Source organism: Armigeres subalbatus, chromosome 2 (assembly GCF_024139115.2).
Source record: "Armigeres subalbatus isolate Guangzhou_Male chromosome 2, GZ_Asu_2, whole genome shotgun sequence".
Lineage (NCBI taxonomy): Eukaryota > Metazoa > Arthropoda > Insecta > Diptera > Culicidae > Armigeres > Armigeres subalbatus.
In genome coordinates this window covers 254,948,013-254,967,706 of record NC_085140.1, presented here as the reverse complement: position 1 = coordinate 254,967,706, position 19,694 = coordinate 254,948,013, and the positions used below count along the sequence as shown (strand labels likewise).

General features: G+C 42.5%; 1 protein-coding gene across 1 annotated transcript; it reads left to right on the top strand.

The window, feature by feature from the left end:
* Window positions 1-17,400: 17,400 nt before the first annotated feature.
* On the top strand, window positions 17,401-19,292 carry LOC134216199 (male-specific lethal 1 homolog). The gene has a single exon (XM_062695151.1). It carries the CDS (start codon window positions 17,577-17,579, stop codon window positions 19,125-19,127), a length of 1,551 nt encoding a protein of 516 aa, XP_062551135.1. The 5' UTR covers window positions 17,401-17,576; the 3' UTR covers window positions 19,128-19,292.
* Window positions 19,293-19,694: the final 402 nt, after the last annotated feature.

The window sequence follows — 19,694 nt, the reverse complement described above, 5'->3', positions numbered from 1 at the left end:
GGATTGAGTGCTCGTCTGAGTCAATGAGGGCGGGCGCAGCATCGATATGAGTTCAATTTGGTTGCACTTATGTGATGATAGTGGATTGAGCGCTCGTCTGAGTCAATGAGGGTGGGCGCAGTATCGATATGAGTTCAATTTGGTTGCACTTATGTGATGATACAGTCAAACCTCCATGAGTCGATATTGAAGGGACCATCGACTCATAGAAATATCGAGATGTAGAATAGAAAATCCTTGGAAAGCTCTTTGGAGGACCATCACAGTAACTCCAGAAAATATTTTTAGTATGGAATAATTTGCTTCCGTCGATATCGAGTCATAGAACATCGACTCATGGAGGTTTGACTGTGGTGGATTGAGTGCTCGCCTGAGTCAATGAGGGTGGGCGCAGCATCGATATGAGTTCAATTTGGTTGCACTTATGTGATGATAGTGGATTGAGTGCTCGTCTGAGTCAATGAGGGCGGGCGCAGCATCGATATGAGTTCAATTTGGTTGCACTTATGTGATGATAGTGGATTGAGCGCTCGTCTGAGTCAATGAGGGTGGGCGCAGTATCGATATGAGTTCAATTTGGTTGCACTTATGTGATGATAGTGGATTGAGCGCTCGTCTGAGTCAATGAGGGCGGGCGTAGTATCGATATGAGTTCAATTTGGTTGCACTTTTGTGATGATAGTGGATTGAGCGCTCGTCTGAGTCAATGAGGGCGGGCGCAGTATCGATATGAGTTCAATTTGGTTGCACTTATGTGATGATAGTGGATTGATTGCTCGTCTTAGTCAATGAGGGCGGGCGCAGCATCGATATGAGTTCAATTTGGTTGCACTTATGTGATGATAGTGGATTGAGCGCTCGTCTGAGTCCATGAGGGCGGGCGCAGTGTCGAAATTACTTCAATTTGGTTGCACTTATGTGATGATAGTGGATTGAGCGCTCGTCTGAGTCCATGAGGGTGGGCGCAGTGTCGAAATTACTTCAATTTGGTTGCACTTATGTGATGATAGTGGATTGAGCGCTCGTCTGAGTCAATGAGGGCGGGCGCAGCATCGATATGAGTTCAATTTGGTTGCACTTATGTGATGATAGTGGTTTGAGCGCTCGTCTGAGTCAATGAGGGTGGGCGCAGTATCGATATGAGTTCAATTTGGTTGCACTTATGTGATGATAGTGGATTGAGTGCTCGTCTGAGTCAATGAGGGCGGGCGCAGCATCGATATGAGTTCAAGTTGGTTGCACTTATGTGATGATAGTGGATTGAGCGCTCGTCTGAGTCAATGAGGGTGGGCGCAGTATCGATATGAGTTCAATTTGGTTGCACTTATGTGATGATAGTGGATTGAGCGCTCGTCTGAGTCAATGAGGGTGGGCGCAGTATCGATATGAGTTCAATTTGGTTGCACTTATGTGATGATAGTGGATTGAGTGCTTGTCTGAGTCAATGAGGGCGGGCGCAGCATCGATATGAGTTCAATTTGGTTGCACTTATGTGATGATAGTGGATTGAGCGCTCGTCTGAGTCAATGAGGGTGGGCGCAGTATCGATATGAGTTCAATTTGGTTGCACTTATGTGATGATAGTGGATTGAGTGCTCGTCTGAGTCAATGAGGGTGGGCGCAGCATCGATATGAGTTCAATTTGGTTGCACTTATGTGATGATAGTGGATTGATTGCTCGTCTGAGTCAATGAGGGCGGGCGCAGCATCGATATGAGTTCAATTTGGTTGCACTTATGTGATGATAGTGGATTGAGCGCTCGTCTGAGTCAATGAGGGTGGGCGCAGTGTCGATATGAGTTCAATTTGGTTGCACTTATGTGATGATAGTGGATTGAGTGCTCGTCTGAGTCAATGAGGGCGGGCGCAGCATCGATATGAGTTCAATTTGGTTGCACTTATGTGATGATAGTGGATTGAGCGCTCGTCTGAGTCAATGAGGGTGGGCGCAGTATCGATATGAGTTCAATTTGGTTGCACTTATGTGATGATACAGTCAAACCTCCATGAGTCGATATTGAAGGGACCATCGACTCATAGAAATATCGAGATGTAGAATAGAAAATCCTGGAAAGCTCTTTGGAGGGACCATCACAGTAACCCAGAAAATATTTTTTAGTATGGAATAATTTGCTTCCGTCGATATCGAGTCATAGAACATCGACTCATGGAGGTTTGACTGTAGTGGATTGAGTGCTCGTCTGAGTCAATGAGGGCGGGCGCAGCATCGATATGAGTTCAATTTGGTTGCACTTATGTGATGATAGTGGATTGATTGCTCGTCTGAGTCAATGAGGGCGGGCGCAGCATCGATATGAGTTCAACTTGGTTGCACTTATGTGATGATAGTGGATTCAGCGCTCGTCTGAGTCAATGAGGGTGGGCGCAGTATCGATATGAGTTCAATTTGGTTGCACTTATGTGATGATAGTGGATTGAGCGCTCGTCTGAGTCAATGAGGGCGGGCGTAGTATCGATATGAGTTCAATTTGGTTGCACTTTTGTGATGATAGTGGATTGAGCGCTCGTCTGAGTCAATGAGGGCGGGCGCAGTATCGATATGAGTTCAATTTGGTTGCACTTATGTGATGATAGTGGATTGAGCGCTCGTCTGAGTCAATGAGGGCGGGCGCAGCATCGATATGAGTTCAATTTGGTTGCACTTATGTTATGATAGTGGATTGAGCGCTCGTCTGAGTCCATGAGGGCGGGCGCAGTGTCGAAATTACTTCAATTTGGTTGCACTTATGTGATGATAGTGGATTGAGCGCTCGTCTGAGTCCATGAGGGTGGGCGCAGTGTCGAAATTACTTCAATTTGGTTGCACTTATGTGATGATAGTGGATTGAGCGCTCGTCTGAGTCAATGAGGGCGGGCGCAGCATCGATATGAGTTCAATTTGGTTGCACTTATGTGATGATAGTGGATTGAGCGCTCGTCTGAGTCAATGAGGGTGGGCGCAGTATCGATATGAGTTCAATTTGGTTGCACTTATGTGATGATAGTGGATTGAGTGCTCGTCTGAGTCAATGAGGGCGGGCGCAGCATCGATATGAATTCAATTTGGTTGCACTTATGTGATGATAGTGGATTGAACGCTCGTCTGAGTCAATGAGGGCGGGCGCAGTATCGATATGAGTTCAATTTGGTTGCACTTATGTGATTATAGTGAATTGAGTGCTCGTCTTAGTCAATGAGGGCGGGGGCAGCATCGATATGAGTTCAATTTGGTTGCACTTATGTGATGATAGTGGATTGAGCGCTCGTGTGAGTCAATGAGGGCGAGCGCAGTATCGATATGAGTTCAATTTGGTTGCACTTATGTGATGATAGTGGATTGAGTGCTCGTCTGAGTCAATGAGGGCGGGCGCAGCATCGATATGAGTTCAATTTGGTTGCACTTATGTGATGATAGTGGATTGAGTGCTCATCTGAGTCAATGAGGGCGGGCGCAGCATCGATATGAGTTCAATTTGGTTGCACTTATGTGATAATAGTGGATTGATTGCTCGTCTGAGTCAATGAGGGCGGGCGCAGCATCGATATGAGTTCAATTTGGTTGCACTTATGTGATGATAGTGGATTGAGTGCTCGTCTGAGTCAATGAGGGCGGGCGCAGCATCGAAATGAGTTCAATTTGGTTGCACTTATGTGATGATAGTGGTTTGAGCGCTCGTCTGAGTCAATGAGGGTGGGCGCAGTATCGATATGAGTTCAATTTGGTTGCACTTATGTGATGATAGTGGATTGAGTGCTCGTCTGAGTCAATGAGGGCGGGCGCAGCATCGATATGAGTTCAATTTGGTTGCACTTATGTGATGATAGTGGATTGAGCGCTCGTCTGAGTCCATGAGGGTGGGCGCAGTGTCGAAATTACTTCAATTTGGTTGCACTTATGTGATGATAGTGGATTGAGCGTTCGTCTGTGTCAATGAGGGCGGGCGCAGTGTCGATATGAATTCAATTTGGTTGCACTTATGTGATGATAGTGGTTTGAGCGCTCGTCTGAGTCCATGAGGGTGGGCGCAGTAGCATTCTGAATTCAATTAGGTTTCTCCAATGAGGTCATAGAATGAGCGCTCGTTTTAATCGTTGGGGGCGAACGCAGTGTCGATATGAGTTCAATTTGGTTGCACTTATGTGATGATAGTGGATTGAGCGTTTGTCTGAGTCAATGAGGGCGGGCGCAGTGTCGATATGAGTTCAATTTGGTTGCACTTATGAGATGATAGTGGATTGAGCGCTCGTCTGAGTCAATAAGGGTGGGCGCAGTGTCGCTATGAGTTCAATTTGGTTGCACTTATGTGATGATAGTGGATTGAGTGCTCGTCTGAGTCAATGAGGGCGGGCGCAGCATCGATATGAGTTCAATTTGGTTGCACTTATGTGATGATAGTGGATTGACCGCTCGTCTGGAGTCAATGAGGGTGGGCGCAGTATCGATATGAGTTCAATTTGGTTGCACTTATGTGATGATAGTGGATTGAGTGCTCGTCTGAGTCAATGAGGGCGGGCGCAGCATCGATATGAGTTCAATTTCGTTGCACTTATGTGATGATAGTGGATTGAACGCTCGTCTGAGTCAATGAGGGCGGGCGCAGTATCGATATGAGTTCAATTTGATTGCACTTATGTGATGATAGTGGATTGAGTGCTCGTCTGAGTCAATGAGGGCGGGCGCAGCATCGATATGAGTTCAATTTGGTTGCACTTATGTGATGATAGTGGATTGAGTGCTCGTCTGAGTCAATGAGGGCGGGCGCAGCATCGATATGAGTTCAATTTGGTTGCACTTATGTGATGATAGTGGATTGAACGCTCGTCTGAGTCAATGAGGGCGGGCGCAGTATCGATATGAGTTCAATTTGATTGCACTTATGTGATGATAGTGGATTGAGTGCTCGTCTGAGTCAATGAGGGCGGGCGCAGCATCGATATGAGTTCAATTTGGTTGCACTTATGTGATGATAGTGGATTGAGTGCTCATCTGAGTCAATGAGGGCGGGCGCAGCATCGATATGAGTTCAATTTGGTTGCACTTATGTGATGATAGTGGATTGATTGCTCGTCTGAGTCAATGAGGGCGGGCGCAGCATCGATATGAGTTCAATTTGGTTGCACTTATGTGATGATAGTGGTTTGAGCGCTCGTCTGAGTCCATGAGGGTGGGCGCAGTAGCATTCTGAATTCAATTAGGTTTCTTCAATGAGGTTATAGAATGAGCGCTCGATTTAATCCTTGGGGGCGGTCGCAGTGTCGATATGAGTTCAATTTGGTTGCGCTTATGTGATGATAGTGGATTGAGCGCTCGTCTGAGTCCATGAGGGCGGTCACAGTAGCATTTTAAGTCCAATTAGGTTTCTTTAAGGAGATAGTAAAATGAGCGCTCGTTCGAATCCTTGGGGGCGGTCGTAGTGTTGATATGAGATCAATTTGGTTGCACTTATGTGATGATAGTGGATTGAGCGCTCGTCTGAGTCCATGAGAGCGGGCACAGTAGTATTTTGAGTTCAATTTGGTTTATCTAAGGAGATAGCAGATTGAGCGCTCGTTTGAATCCTTGGGGCGGTCGCAGTGTCGACATAAGATCAATTTGGTTGTACTGCTCGTCTGAGTCCATGAGAGCGGGCACAGTAGTATTTTGAGTTCAATTTGGTTTCACTAAGAAGATAGTAGAATGAGTGCTCGTTTGAATCCTTTGGGGCGGTCGCAGTGTCGATATGAGATCAATTTGGTTGCACTCATGTGATGATAGTGAATTGAGCGTCTGAGTCCATGAGGACGGGCACAGTAGCATTTTGAGTTCAATTAGGTTTCTCTAAGGCGATAGTAGAATGAGCGCTCGTTTGAATCCTTTGGGGCGGTCGCAGTGTCAATATGAGTTCAATTTGGTTGCACTCATGTGATGATAGTGGATTGAGCGCTCGTCTGAGTCAATGAGGGTGGGCGCAGTGTCGATATGAGTTTAAATTGGTTGCACTTATGTGATGATAGTGGATTGAGTGCTCGTCTTAGTCAATGAGGGTTTGCGCAGTGTCGATATGAGTTCAATTTGGGTGCACTTATGTGATGATAGTGGATTGAGTGCTCGCCTGAGTCAATGAGGGTGGGCGCAGTGTCGATATGAGTTTAAATTGGTTGCACTTATGTGATGATAGTGGATTGAGCGCTCGTCTGAGTCAATGAGGGCGGGCGCAGTATCGATATGAGTTCAATTTGGTTGCACTTATGTGATGATATTGGATTGAGCGCTCGTCTGAGTCAATGAGGGTGGGCGCTCTGTCGATATGAGTTCAATTTGGTTGCACTTATGTGATGATAGTGGATTGAGCGATTGTTTGAGTCAATGTGGGTGAGCGCAGTGTCGATACGAGTTCAATTTGGTTGCACTTATGTGATGATATTGGATTGAGCGCTCGTCTGAGTCCATGAGGGCGGGCACAGTAGCATTTTGAATTAAATTTTGTTTCTCTAAGGAAATAGTCAAATGAGCGCTCGTTTGAATCTTTGGGGCGGTCGCAGTGTCAATATGAGTTCAATTTGGTTGCACTCATGTGATGATAGTGGATTGAGCGCTCGTCTGAGTCCATGAGGGCGGGCACAGTAGCATTTTGAATTAAATTTGGTTTCTCTAAGGAGATAGTAAAATGAGCGCTCGTTTGAATCCTTGGGGGCGGTCGCAGTATCGATATGAGTTCAATTTGATTGCACTCATGTGATGATAGTGCATTGAGCGCACGTCTGAGTCAATGAGGGTGGGCGCAGTGTCGATATGACTTCAATTTGGTTGCACTTATGTAATGATAGTGGATTGAGCGCTCGTCTGAGTCAATGAGGGCGGACGCAGTGTCGATATGAGTTCAATTTGGTTGCACTTATGTGATGATAGTGGATGGAGCGCTCGTCTGAGTCAATGAGTGCGGGCGCAGTATCGATATGAGCTCAATTTGGTTGCACTTATGTGATGATAGTGGATTGAGCGCTCTCCTGAGTCCATGAGGGTGGGCGCAGTGTCGATATGACTTCAATTTGGTTGCACTTATGTAATGATAGTGGATTGAGCGCTCGTCTGAGTCAATGAGGGCGGACGCAGTGTCGATATGAGTTCAATTTGGTTGCACTTATGTGATGATAGTGGATTGAGAGCTCGTCTGAGTCCATGAGGTTTGGCTCAGTAGCATGTTGAGTACAATGTGGTTTCTCTAAGTAGATAGCAAATTGAGCGCTCGTTCGAATCCTTGGGGCGGTCGTAGTTTCGATATGAGATCAATTTGGTTGCACTAATGTGATGATAGTGGATTGAGCGCTCGTCTGAGTCCATGAGAGCGGGCACAGTAGTATTTTGAGTTCAATTTGGTTTCTCTAAGGAGATAGCAGATTGAGCGCTCGTTTGAATCCTTGGGGCGGTCGCAGTGTCGACATAAGATCAATTTGGTTGTACTGCTCGTGTGAGTCCATGAGAGCAGGCTCAGTAGTATTTTGAGTTCAATTTGGTTTCTCTAAGAAGATAGTAGAATGAGTGCTCGTTTGAATCCTTTGGGGCGGTCGCAGTGTTGATATGACTTCAATTTGGTTGCACTTATGTGATGATAGTGGATTGAGCGCTCGTCTGTGCCAATGAGGGCGGGCGCAGTGTCGATATGAGTTCAATTTGGTTGCACTTATGTGATGATAGTGGATTGAGCGCTCGTCTGAGTCAACGAGAGCGGGCACAGTAGTATTTTGAGTTCAATTTGGTTTCTCTAAGGAGATAGCAGATTGAGCGCTCGTTTGAATCCTTGGGGCGGTTGCAGTGTCGACATAAGATCAATTTGGTTGTACTGCTCGTCTGAGTCCATGAGAGCGGGCACAGTAGTATTTTGAGTTCAATTTGGTTTCTCTAAGAAGATAGTAGAATGAGTGCTCGTTTGAATCCTTGGGGGCGGTCGCAGTGTCGATATGTGATCAATTTGTTTACACTTATGTGATAATAGTGGATTGAGCGCCCGTCTGAGTCCATAAAGGGGGGCACAGTAGTATTTTGAGTTCCTTTTTATTTTCTCTAAGGAGATAGTAGAATGAGCGCTCGTTTGAATCCTTGGGGGCGGTCACAGTGTCGATATGAGATCAATTTGGTTGCACTCATGTGATGATAGTGAATTGAGCGCTCGTCTGAGTCAATGAGGACGGGCACAGTAGCATTTTGAGTTCAATTAGGTTTCTCTAAGGCGATAGTAGAATGAGCGCTCGTTTGAATCCTTGGGGGGGTCGCAGTACCGATAAGAGAACAATTTGGTTAAACTTATGTGTCGATAGTGGATTGAGCGCACGTCTGAGTCAATGAGGGTGGGCGCAGTGTCGATATGAGTTCAATTTGGTTGCACTTATGTGATGATAGTGGATTGAGCGCTCGTCTGAGCCAATGAGGGTGTGTCGATATGACTTCAATTTGGTTCCACTTATGTGATGATAGTGGATTGAGTGCTCGTCTGCGTCAATGAGGGTGGGCGCAGTGTCGATATGAGTTCAATTTGGTTGCATTTATGTGATGATAGTGGATTGAGCGCTCGTCTGAGTCAATGAGGGCGTTCAGTGTCGACCTGAGTTCAATTTGGTTGCACTTATGTGATGATAGTGGATTGAGCGCTCATCTGAGTCAATGAGGGTGGGCGCTGTGTCGATATGAGTTCAAATTGGTTGCACTTATGTGATGATAGTGGATTGAGCGATTGTTTGAGTCAATGTGGGTGGGCGCTGTGTCAATATGACTTAAATTTGGTTGCACTTATGTGATGATAGTGGATTGAGCGCTCGTCTGAGTCAATGCGGGCGGGCGCAGTATCGATATGACTTCAATTTAGTTCCGCTTATGTGATGATAGTGGATTGAGTGCTCGTCTGAGTCAATGAGGGTGGGCGCAGTGTCGATATGAGTTCAATTTGGGTGCCCTTATGTGATGATAGTGGATTGAGCGCTCGTCTGAGTCAATGAGGGCGTTCAGTGTCGACATGAGCTCAATTTGGTTGCACTTATGTGATGATAGTGCATTGAGCGCACGTCCGAGTCAATGAGGGCGGGCGCAGTGTCGATATAAGTTCAATTTGGTTGCACTCATGTGATGATAGTGGATTGAGCGTTCGTCTGAGTCCATGAGGGCGGGCACAGTAACATTTTGAGTTCAATTAGGTTTCTTCAAGGAGATAGTAGAATGAGCGCTCGTTTGAATCCTTGGGGGCGGTCGCAGTGTCGATATGAGAACAATTTGGTTAAACTTATGTGTTGATAGTGGATTGAGCGCACGTCTGAGTCAATGAGGGCGGGCGCAGTGTCGATATGAGATCAATTCGGTTGCACTTATGTGATGATAGTGGATTGAGCGCTCGTCTGAGTCAATGATGGCGGGCGCAGTGTCGATATGAGTTCAATTTGGTTGCACTTATGTGATGATAGTGGATTGAGAGCTCGTATGAGTCCATGAGGGTGGGCACAGTAGCATTTTGAGTACAATTAGGTTTCTCCAAGGAGATAGTAAAATGAGCGCTCGTTTGAATCCTTGGGGGCGGTTGCAGTGTCGATATGAGATCAATTTGATTGCACTAATGTGATGATAGTGGATTGAGCGCTCGTCTGAGTCTATGAGGGTGGGCGCTGTGTCGATATGAGTTCAATTTGGTTGCACTTATGTGATGATAGTGGATTGAGCGCTCGTCTGAGTCAATGAGGGCGAGCGCAGTGTCGATATGAGTTCAATTTGGTTGCACTTATGTGATTATAGTGGATTGAGTGCTCGTCTGAGTCCATGAGAGCGGGCACAGTAGTATTTTGAGTTTTATTTTTGATTTCTCTAAGGAGATAGCAGATTATGCGCTCGTTTGAATCCTTGGGGCGGTCGCAGTGTCGATATAAGATGAATTTGGTTGTACTGCTCGTCTGAGTCCATGAGGGCGGGCACAGTAGCATTTTGAGTTTAATATGGTTTCTCTAAAAAGATAGTAGAATGAGTGCTCGTTTGAATCCTTTGGGGCGTTCGCAGTGTCGATATGAGATCAATTTGGTTGTACTTATGTGATGATAGTAGATTGAGCGTACGTCTAAGTCCATGAGGGCGGGCACAGTAGCAGTTTGAGTTCAATTCGGTTTCTCTTAGAAGATAGTAGAATGAGCGCTCATTTGAATCCTTGGGGGCGGTCGCAGTGTCGATATGTGATCAATTTGTTTACACTTATGTGATAATAGTGGATTGAGCGCTCGTCTGAGTCCATAAAGGGGGGCACAGTAGTATTTTGAGTTCCTTTTTATTTTCTCTAAGGAGATAGCAGATTGAGCGCTCGTTTGAATCCTTGGGGCGGTCGCAGTGTCGATATAAGATCAATTTGGTTGTACTGCCATGAGTCCATGAGGGCGGGCACAGTAGCATTTTGAGTTTAATATGGTTTCTCTAAGAAGATAGTAGAATGAGTGCTCGTTTGAATCCTTTGGGGCGGTCGCAGTGTCGATATGAGATCAATTTGGTTGTACTTATGTGATGATAGTAAATTGAGCGTACGTCTAAGTCCATGAGGGCGGGCACAGTAGCATTTTGAGTTCAATTAGGTTTCTCTAAGACGATAGTAGAATGAGCGCTTGTTTGAATCCTTGGGGATGGTCCCAGTGCCGATGTGAGATCAATTCAATTATTTTAATAAACCTAAAATTTATTTCTTATTACAGCAATCGTACACTACTTTTTAATAACATTTACTAACCGTCTCATAGTTTTAATCCACAATAAATAGAAGTAGATTGTTAGAAACCCGGATAAAATTTAGAAAAAAAAGTGATATTGTAAAGACCTCAGCTATTAGCAGCAGGACTTTGCGATTTCGTAGAAACTTCTTATAGTTGGGAAAATCATATTTGAAAAGAATTTCTACCTCTAATTGAATATTAAAAGGTTTTCTGGACTTGAAGATACAAAAGTTGAAAGTTTAATCATACATCGTGGAACCAATGCTAACAGAATCCTGAATTGGCATCAAAACATTTTCACTTGGTTGAAAACTACCAAAAATATGTGAAGTGTGATAGTACGGTTTTTTTTGTTCAAGAAAAAACACGTTGGGGACATAGGAGGAGGGGGTCAAAATCTACAAAAAAAATGTGGATTGCTCTAGTAATGAGTAGAGACATAAGCCATTGAACTAATTCTTTCATAAAAATAATTTATTTTTGATTAAAGAAGTTATGAAAATTTTCAATGAAATTGTTATGCGGATACATTAAGTACAAGCAAGCATGTATATATTTTCTACATTTCTTTCGAAAAAAGGCACAATTTCCATCGTGGTATGCCAGACCCCCCTAAGATATTTATCATTGCCACATGGTTAAATTCATCTACCCAAAATGAAGTTCAAACAAGTCAAAATTAAGTTCAATTTCCTTAATTCTAGATCGTTGCTGGGGGAAGCCAAATTTCAGTCGAATGGGTCAGCCTGAGCTTTAGTATTTGATTTGAGTTTGCGTTTGATCATGTGTAGAAAAGTATCTGAATTCTAAGTTGTTTCCACCTAACGAAAGGTTTGAATAGGTTCAAAAAACCTAAGTTTGAGATAAACCCCTTCAACCCAATTTTTAATTCCCGTCGAACTGCTATCGTTAAGGGGTTTACTTTTTTTCTGATTCTGATATCATCGGGTGGAATGAGACAACTAAAACAACTCAAAATTGAATTGGAAATGTTAATTTAAAAAACCTTTTTTGTTTCTTTATTTTTGTATCTTTATTAAGAAGACTTTCAGCCCTAGGCTGGCTCGACTCAATAAATCTTTCTTAAATTCAATTACATGTAAAATGTGAACAGTAATAACCTTTCAAAATTTCAGCTAATTTAACTTACTTTCGCATTTACTACGGTAATTCAATCGTTGTAACATCGATAAGTTGCATGTCTCAAACCTCATTTAAGTTTTTACGGGTAAATTGTTTTAAGATTTGCGATATTTGTTTTCAAGTAATTCCAAATATCAACTATAAAATCATGGACAGATTAAGTACCCAACATTTTATATTAAATATTCAAAAATAGCAAAGTTCATTTTATCATCGTACAATGTTCTGTGAAATTGTTCTGTAACATACCAACAATCGAGCGATCAGAACCAATTTCCAAATCGAATGTCGGAGGTGTATTTTCCTATAAATTTTGACTCAAAGCCCCATAAAAACATCTAATCAAATGCGCAGCCTATGCTACAAGCGATTGAGCTGAAATTTCGAGGGATTGATATTCTTACCATAAGACACAATCCAAGGGGGGGAGGGGCGTGGAATTCGACAACTTTTTGTTTCCTGGGCGAGTCTACTGGGTACTTTGCGTGGGCGCGGCGTTCATAGTGACTTGAGCGCTTGCCAGAGCCCCATGATGGCAAACACAGCACGAGTTTGAGTCTAAATATGTTGCACTGAGACGACCATAGTGACTTGAGCGCTTGCCAGAGTCCCATGAGAGCGGACACAGCATGAATTTAAGTACAAAATTATTACTCTGAGACGTTCATAGTGAATTCAATACCTAATTTCCATAACGACTTATCTGCTTTTGTAAATAAAGATTCAAACGACGATTTGACGAATCTGATGGCTCACCCACGCAAACCATCACCATCTACACGTAAGTGAAGGCTTCGGCTACCTGTTATGGTGTTGGTTAGCGTGGAAGTGCCATCAGATTCGTCAAATCGACGTTTGAATCTTTATTTACAAAAGCAGATAAGTCGTTTTGAAAATTTGTTATTGAATTGAGTGCCCCCCAGAGTCCCATAAGGGCGGACACAGCATTGTTACTCTGATTCGTTCATAGTGACTTGAGCGCTTATCAGAGTCCCATGAGGGAGAACACAGCATAAGTTTTAGTCTAAATCTGTTGCACTGAGACGTTCATAGTGAATTGAGCGCTTGCCAGAGTCCCATAAGGGGGAAAACAACATGAATTTGAGTACAAGATTGTTACTCTGAGACGTTTATAGTGAATTGAGCGCTCGCCAGAGTCCCATGAGGGCGGATACATCATGAGTTTGAGTTCAAAACTGTTGCCTTGAGACGTTCATAGTGTCTTGAGCCCTCGCTATGAGATTTGATTACAATTTGGTTACTCGTAGGTGCTCATAGTTAAATTAGTGATCGTCTTAGTCCCATGTGGGTGGACATGAATTTGATTTGAGTACAATTCGGTTACTCTGAGGCTTTCATAGTGAATCGAGCGGAGGCTGAGGCTTTCATAGTGAAGGCGGACACAGATTGGATTTGAGTACATTTTGATTACTCTGAGCCTGAGGTGTTCATTGTGAAATGAGCGATCATCTGAGTCCCTTGAGTGGGCGGACATTAGGGTGGCTCAAATTAGTATGGGAAAAATTTTGTTCAATTTTTTTGATGGGCCGCCCTCTTAATCGGTTCTATTTGATGCCCTGATGCTCTGGACAAAATTTCAGCCAAATCGGTCAACGTTTGGGCAGTGCTAAACTCGTTGGAAGTTTATATGGAAAAATGTATGCAGAAACATTCAAAAACAGTAAATTGCAGCTGGACTACACAACTTACGATGAAGAACTATGATAGTCATTCAGATCTTGGAGAATTTAATACAGAATGTTATGCAGAAAACCGCGAGAAGATTCGAGTTTGCGCGGCTAAGTTATTAGCATTTCTCTGCAGTGGGGTTTGTGCAAATTTCGTTTCTTTTACCTTTGAAAAGAAATAAATTCACCCCTACAACACTCCAGTAAAATGCTAATATCTTTGCGTAATAAACTCTAATCTTCTCGCGGTTTTCGGCATAACATTCTGTATTTTATTTTACAAGAACTGAATGAGTATCATGGTTCTTGATCCTAAATTGTGCCGTCCAACTGCAAATCACTGTTTTTGGATTTTTCTGCATACATTTTTCCATATAAACTTCCAACGAGTTTAGCACTGCCCAAACGTTGACCGATTTGGCTGAAATTTTGTCCAGAGCATCAGGGCATCAAATAAAACCGAATAAAAGGGCGGCCCATCAAAAAATTTGAAAAAGTGTTTTTTGAGCCACCCTAGCGGACATAGATTTGATTTACCCTGAGGCCTTCATAGTAAGTTGATAGATCCTTTGAGTTTTGTAGTGCGGACATAGAATCAATTTTAGTACAATATGTTTGATTCGAGGCATCCATAATGAGCTCAGCGAACGTCTGAAACCCATGAAGTTAGACACAGATTGGATTTGAGTACATTATGGTTACTCTGAGACCTTCATTGGGATTTGGGCGGTCTTGTGAGTCATGTGAGGGCGGCCTTAGTAGCAATTGAGTACAATTTAATTGCTCTAAGGCATTTATAGTGAATAGTTTGTTTTGGTCGATTGATGAACATTTAAAATTAAAATTAAAGCCGGTACACCTTATTAGTTTTCATTTTAACGTGACACACCACGATAACAAATTTGTCTTGGCCTAGACAACGGACAGCACTCTCATGTAACAAAAGTTGATTAGTGATAAATTTTCCGATGCCAAAAAAAATCTTTTTACTAGGGTAGGAATCAAACCGACATTTCTCAGCACGTGCCACTAGACGATTGAAGTTACCCAGAAGCATTTTAAACGTCTAAAACACATGGGCGTAAAACTGTTAATGAAGTAAAGTTTAGGAGTGTGAAAACAAGCATTTTTATGGAATGTTTGTTCAATGAAGATACCGAAATTTGTGGAGACGAAACTTAAAAAAAAAGAAAAAATGTCGGGTGCAGGCGAAGTTCAACGGACGCGGACGTAAAGACATTTGTTCAGTTTGTTGAGCTGAGTCGATTGGTATACAATACTATGGGTCTAAGAGCCTTTTATAAAAAGTTCGTTGTTGGAGTGAAATGATAGCCTGAATGAATTTATTCACATTTAGGCGTGGGGCGCAATTTTCAAATCAATAAAGTTTGATGGGCGGATTTTCCAAGGGGCGCAAAATTTTAAATGTATGAGTAACCAGCTCATGATTTGCCATGACAGCACTGGCGGTGATCAAAGCTTTCCTAATTAACCACGGTTTTGCCGAATCTGGGTCACTTTGACATTATTCTGGGTAGGTCCATGTTAGCATGTAAAAATACATGGAGAAAAATTCCGCGTATTGCATTCCCGAGGCTAGCTAAAGACTGCCTTACACCTCGCGCGGAGATTTGAGATTACACATTTTATGTTTCAAAATCACCCACCTTTAATAGCTATATGAAGCTGTCAAAAAGGTGGGTGATTTCAAATTTACAAAAATGTGTTAAAAGCACCCACCGTGGACTTGCGTTATGTAGTCCCGAATATATATATATGCCGAATATATGCCGCGGCATATCACGTGCATTTTTGCTACAACTTCTACAATTTCGTAAGCTTTTTCGAAAATCTAATAAGTACTATTGATAAATACTATCAATAATCTACAGGTAAGCCTTTTCTAAATATATGATAAATAAAACCGTCATGGAGGAAACAAGGAAGCGCATTCTCTCTAAGCATTCTGCCCTTGTCCTGTAGTCCTGCGAATGGCAATGTGACTCCTTTCAAATGGGTGCAGGTTGTCGTGTTCCGCCGCTGAGAGCAATCAAAGGAACTCCAACTTTATCACAACTTTATCTTTTGAACCAAAATCTTTTCTAAGTATTTTGTATTGTAATTGATAAAATGTTGAGGAAAAATAAAAAAATGTGTGAATAAATAAATGAACCGTTTGTTTGAGAAACTGCATATGTAACATTTTTGGCCAAAATGAGATTTTTATATATTCTGGATCCTCGTCCAAAAATACGTATTCTAGCAAAAAATGCGAAAAAAAAAAATTTGTTCAGGAATGTATGAAATTTTTTTCGTTTTTTTGAGAAACTATACATATGTCCACGTACTTTGAAGAGCAATTGTGGAGTACTGCTTAAATTTTTTGCACTGAAAGTGCCCCAGAGTGTTGAGTTTAGCCAAAAACTATTGATCTGTATCAAAGAAATCGAAAAATTCGGTGCAAATTTGTTCAAAAACAGTTTTTTGTTGTTTTTTCGAAATAGTGTAAAATGGACTTATGCAGTTTCTCAAACAAATGATTCAAATATGTTTTGTCGTTAGTTTCCAGCTTTTCATTTTATTTATATTAATTTTTATTTTTTCGAAGTTTTTTTTCTATTCATATACTACTGCTACTACATGGGTACTTTTCACCCATCTACTGAATTTTTAGATTTCTGAAGGTGGGTAAAAATTATACATCCATTTTGACGTTCAAGTTGTCTACCCACTTATGAGTACAGCTGCTCTACCCACCTTGTGGGTTGGTCCACTTATCTTAAAGGTGGGTGAAAAAACACCCACTTCTGAGTAGTTCTAATCCCCCGTGCGGGGAAATTTTCCTCCGGAATTTAGTCTCCGTGTATTTTAAAGGGGTCCGGGATTTTTATTTTCCGTGTCCAAATCCCGAAAACATCGCATATGCAAAAAAGTCATGAGGAAAAAATCCGCGGATCAAATTCCCAAGGTGTGAGGCTACCTTAAAGGCTGCCTTACACCTCGGGAAAATTTTCCGCCGGAATTTGGTCCCCGTGTATTTTAAAGGGGGCCGGGATTTTTATTTTCTGTGCTCAAATTCCGAAAACATCGCATATGCAAAAAACATGGCGAAAAAATCCGCAGACCAAATTCCCGAGGTGTGAGGCTACCTTAACTAGCAGCGCGTTTAGTAGTGTCCGGTGAAGTGCCAAAGTTATGATACTGCGCTGCTAAACGACTAATACTCGCACGCGGTAATTTTGCTCTATCAGATTCAATAAAATATTTCTCTGCATATTAATTAAATTATTGTCTATCCGGAATAAAGTTAGAACGCTTTTTATACCGAAGTTTGATTTTTCTCCAGATACAGGCAACTTTTCCAACTTCGTAAGTAGTTCACTGGATTCGCCTAAAGATGTGCTAAACAACGCATCAATTAGTTTGACAGATAAAACTTCCGAAGAAAGTTCGGTTCGGAAGTCCCGATTTCCGAATTCTAAGTTGGTTCTACGCCGACAATACATAATAGAAAACTCGTGACGTTGAACGGAGCTTATTGTTATTCCGTGTATGGTATAAAATCGGAAATTCGTTTTCAATTAAATTAAAATATCTGAAGTTATAAGACGTCGCAACAAATTAATGCGCATGATAGTGCACTGCTAATGATATAATTCGATTGCGACTCGCGTCGCAACGCGAGTGTTCAATCGCGCTCAATCGTGGCGGCCCGACAATATTAAACGGTACAATCAAATAAAAAAAACAAAGTGCAAAAAGCCCTTCTATGAAAACATCGCTAAAACATTGAGCTGTCGCCTTGACAGCTCTCGCCAGGCCACAGTTGATCAGAAGCTACCTGCTGAGCTGACAGGTGCCGTCAACGGCTTTCAGTACTGCGTTGTTTTCGGCTTTATGGAAAATTTTTATTGCGGCGTGTTGAATCTTGATAAGAAGTTTGTGAATATATTTCAAAGTGAATTTAAATGTCTCAATAAATAAAACGCGGTTCATTCGGAGGTGATTTTGATTGTGCTGTGGAATAAACGAATAATCATGATGATGGAAAACCTGGATCATGTCTATTGCAACACGGCTTCCGCCGATGTTGGTAGCAAAGATTCGTCGGAACAGATGAGTCTGTTCAAGGAGGTGAAACAATTGCAATCAATTTTGTTGCTCCATCTAGATCTGATACAGGAGCAAAGTGATCAAATCCTGGCCAAGGATAAAATGATTATCAAATTAAAAGATGAGAATGAAATGCTCAAGCATCAGCTGGAACTAGTCAACAAACGGCTTCAGCAAATGAAACATCAGAAAGAGCAACGCGAAATAGGCATTCCAATTAGAAATGTTACTGTTGACAAAGTGTACGAATACAACAACCGCGTAATTTCAAGTGTCGTACCGGAGCCGGCTCCACGAGAACAATTATCAGATGCAACCAATGCTGTCAAAATAATTAAAAAGGAAGTCATTTCCAACGACTACGACAGTTTCGATGTGATTTGTCAAGATTTCAGCGGCGAGCTGGAATCCGACATCAAAATTGAAAATAACGAGATTGAAGAGGAAATTTTTCTCAACTACTCCAAGTCTGACGACGAATCTGTTCCTTCAAATGAGCCACCGATAGTTGAAACAATCCCCCCGGTGGAATCAAGACCCAACAGTTGCAGCACACCAATCAGTTATGGCGTCATCTCCTCGCAACCACTGAAAAATATTAAATCAGAAAACAAGGGCCAATCTGTCAAAAGCAGCGACAGCGAAGACATAGTCAACAATCTGCAGCAATCAGAAGAGGATCCGGCATCTAAAACAGAGGTTATTGTTATCAATGATGATCCGATTAAAAGTAGTTTGTACAATCCGGTTTGTTCATCGGGAAATTCTTCGGATGGTAGTTCGGTAAGGAAATCGTGCAAATTTATGATGACATCGAAACCATACATCACATGTAATTGGAAAGATGAAGCAATAACTAATGATCTGGACCGGCTACTCGAGAATGAGGCTGCTGAGCTGGAAGTTCCATGTTGGACAGTGATTGAAGATAATTACGAGTGTTTGTCAAGTCCCAGTGAATTAACGTCGGAAAACATTAGTGAAGAAGTATATTTAAAGCGCCATGCAAAGTTTGAAATTGATGAGCGGCGGCGCAAAAAATGGGATGTTCAAAGAATTCGCGAGCAAAAGAATATCGAGCGCCTCAAGAAACGACACCTAAAGGCCGACTCGGATTGTGAACAGAAGAACATTGGATCGTTCTTCCCGTCAGTCGAGTCCATCAAATACGTACAAATTACCGAAGACATACCAGTGCAAGCATTTGGAGAGTTGATTCCGATCCTACCTACCAGTAGTTTCAGCCTGCCCTGGATGGCAGCGCATATTGACACGACGAGTATTAACAATGTTACGCCATCGGAACTGGGCCCGGGGCCGCTATTCAGTGCGGCGACTGGCATTCCAACGACAACGACCTCCGGCGCTTCATGCTCAACATCGCAGGAGCAGAAAACAAAATTCATGCATCGCCTAGGACCCAACCTAAACATTCAGAAACAGCGGTTTACGAAACGCATCAAGAAAGAAAACTAAACAAAATATCAACTCGACTGACGCGGCTGGTGATGTGCTTTAACGGGAATCTACTGGAAGTGATTTTAGGAGTCTGTTTGTCAAAAGTGAATCCAATAAGAATCGAAAACAAATCCAATAGGGTTAGGGAAGCTTGTGTAAAAATGCAAAATATAAATATGTATCGTTCCAAAATGTGTCGTATTGAGTGTTTTCAATCCGAAATTGGGCCCAATTGTCAGCCTCCGGTGTTCCAGAGTCAAACTGCATGTGAACTTGTAATGAACCATCCACAAAGTAGGTCACGCCTATAGGGGAGAGGGTGGTACAGAGCAGCGTGACGACCCATACAAAAAATTAGAGGTTTGTTACAAAAACCGTGTCAAAGGGGGGAGGTTGGTGGTTTGAAAATCGCCATTCTTTCATGACGTACTTTATGGATCTTCCCTAATTAATACTATGTTAAGATCAGCGATGCCAGATTTGTAAACATTTGAGTCTCTGTGAAGATATTTTATTTTATGAAGACATTTTAAAACGTTTTGAAATATTTCTCGCGCTGATGTGTAACTGCGTTGATCGATTTCA

Coding starts and splice junctions, on each gene's coding strand:
- LOC134216199 (XM_062695151.1), top strand. CDS start 17,577: ATGATGATGGAAAACCTGGATCATGTCTATTGCAACACGGCTTCCGCC.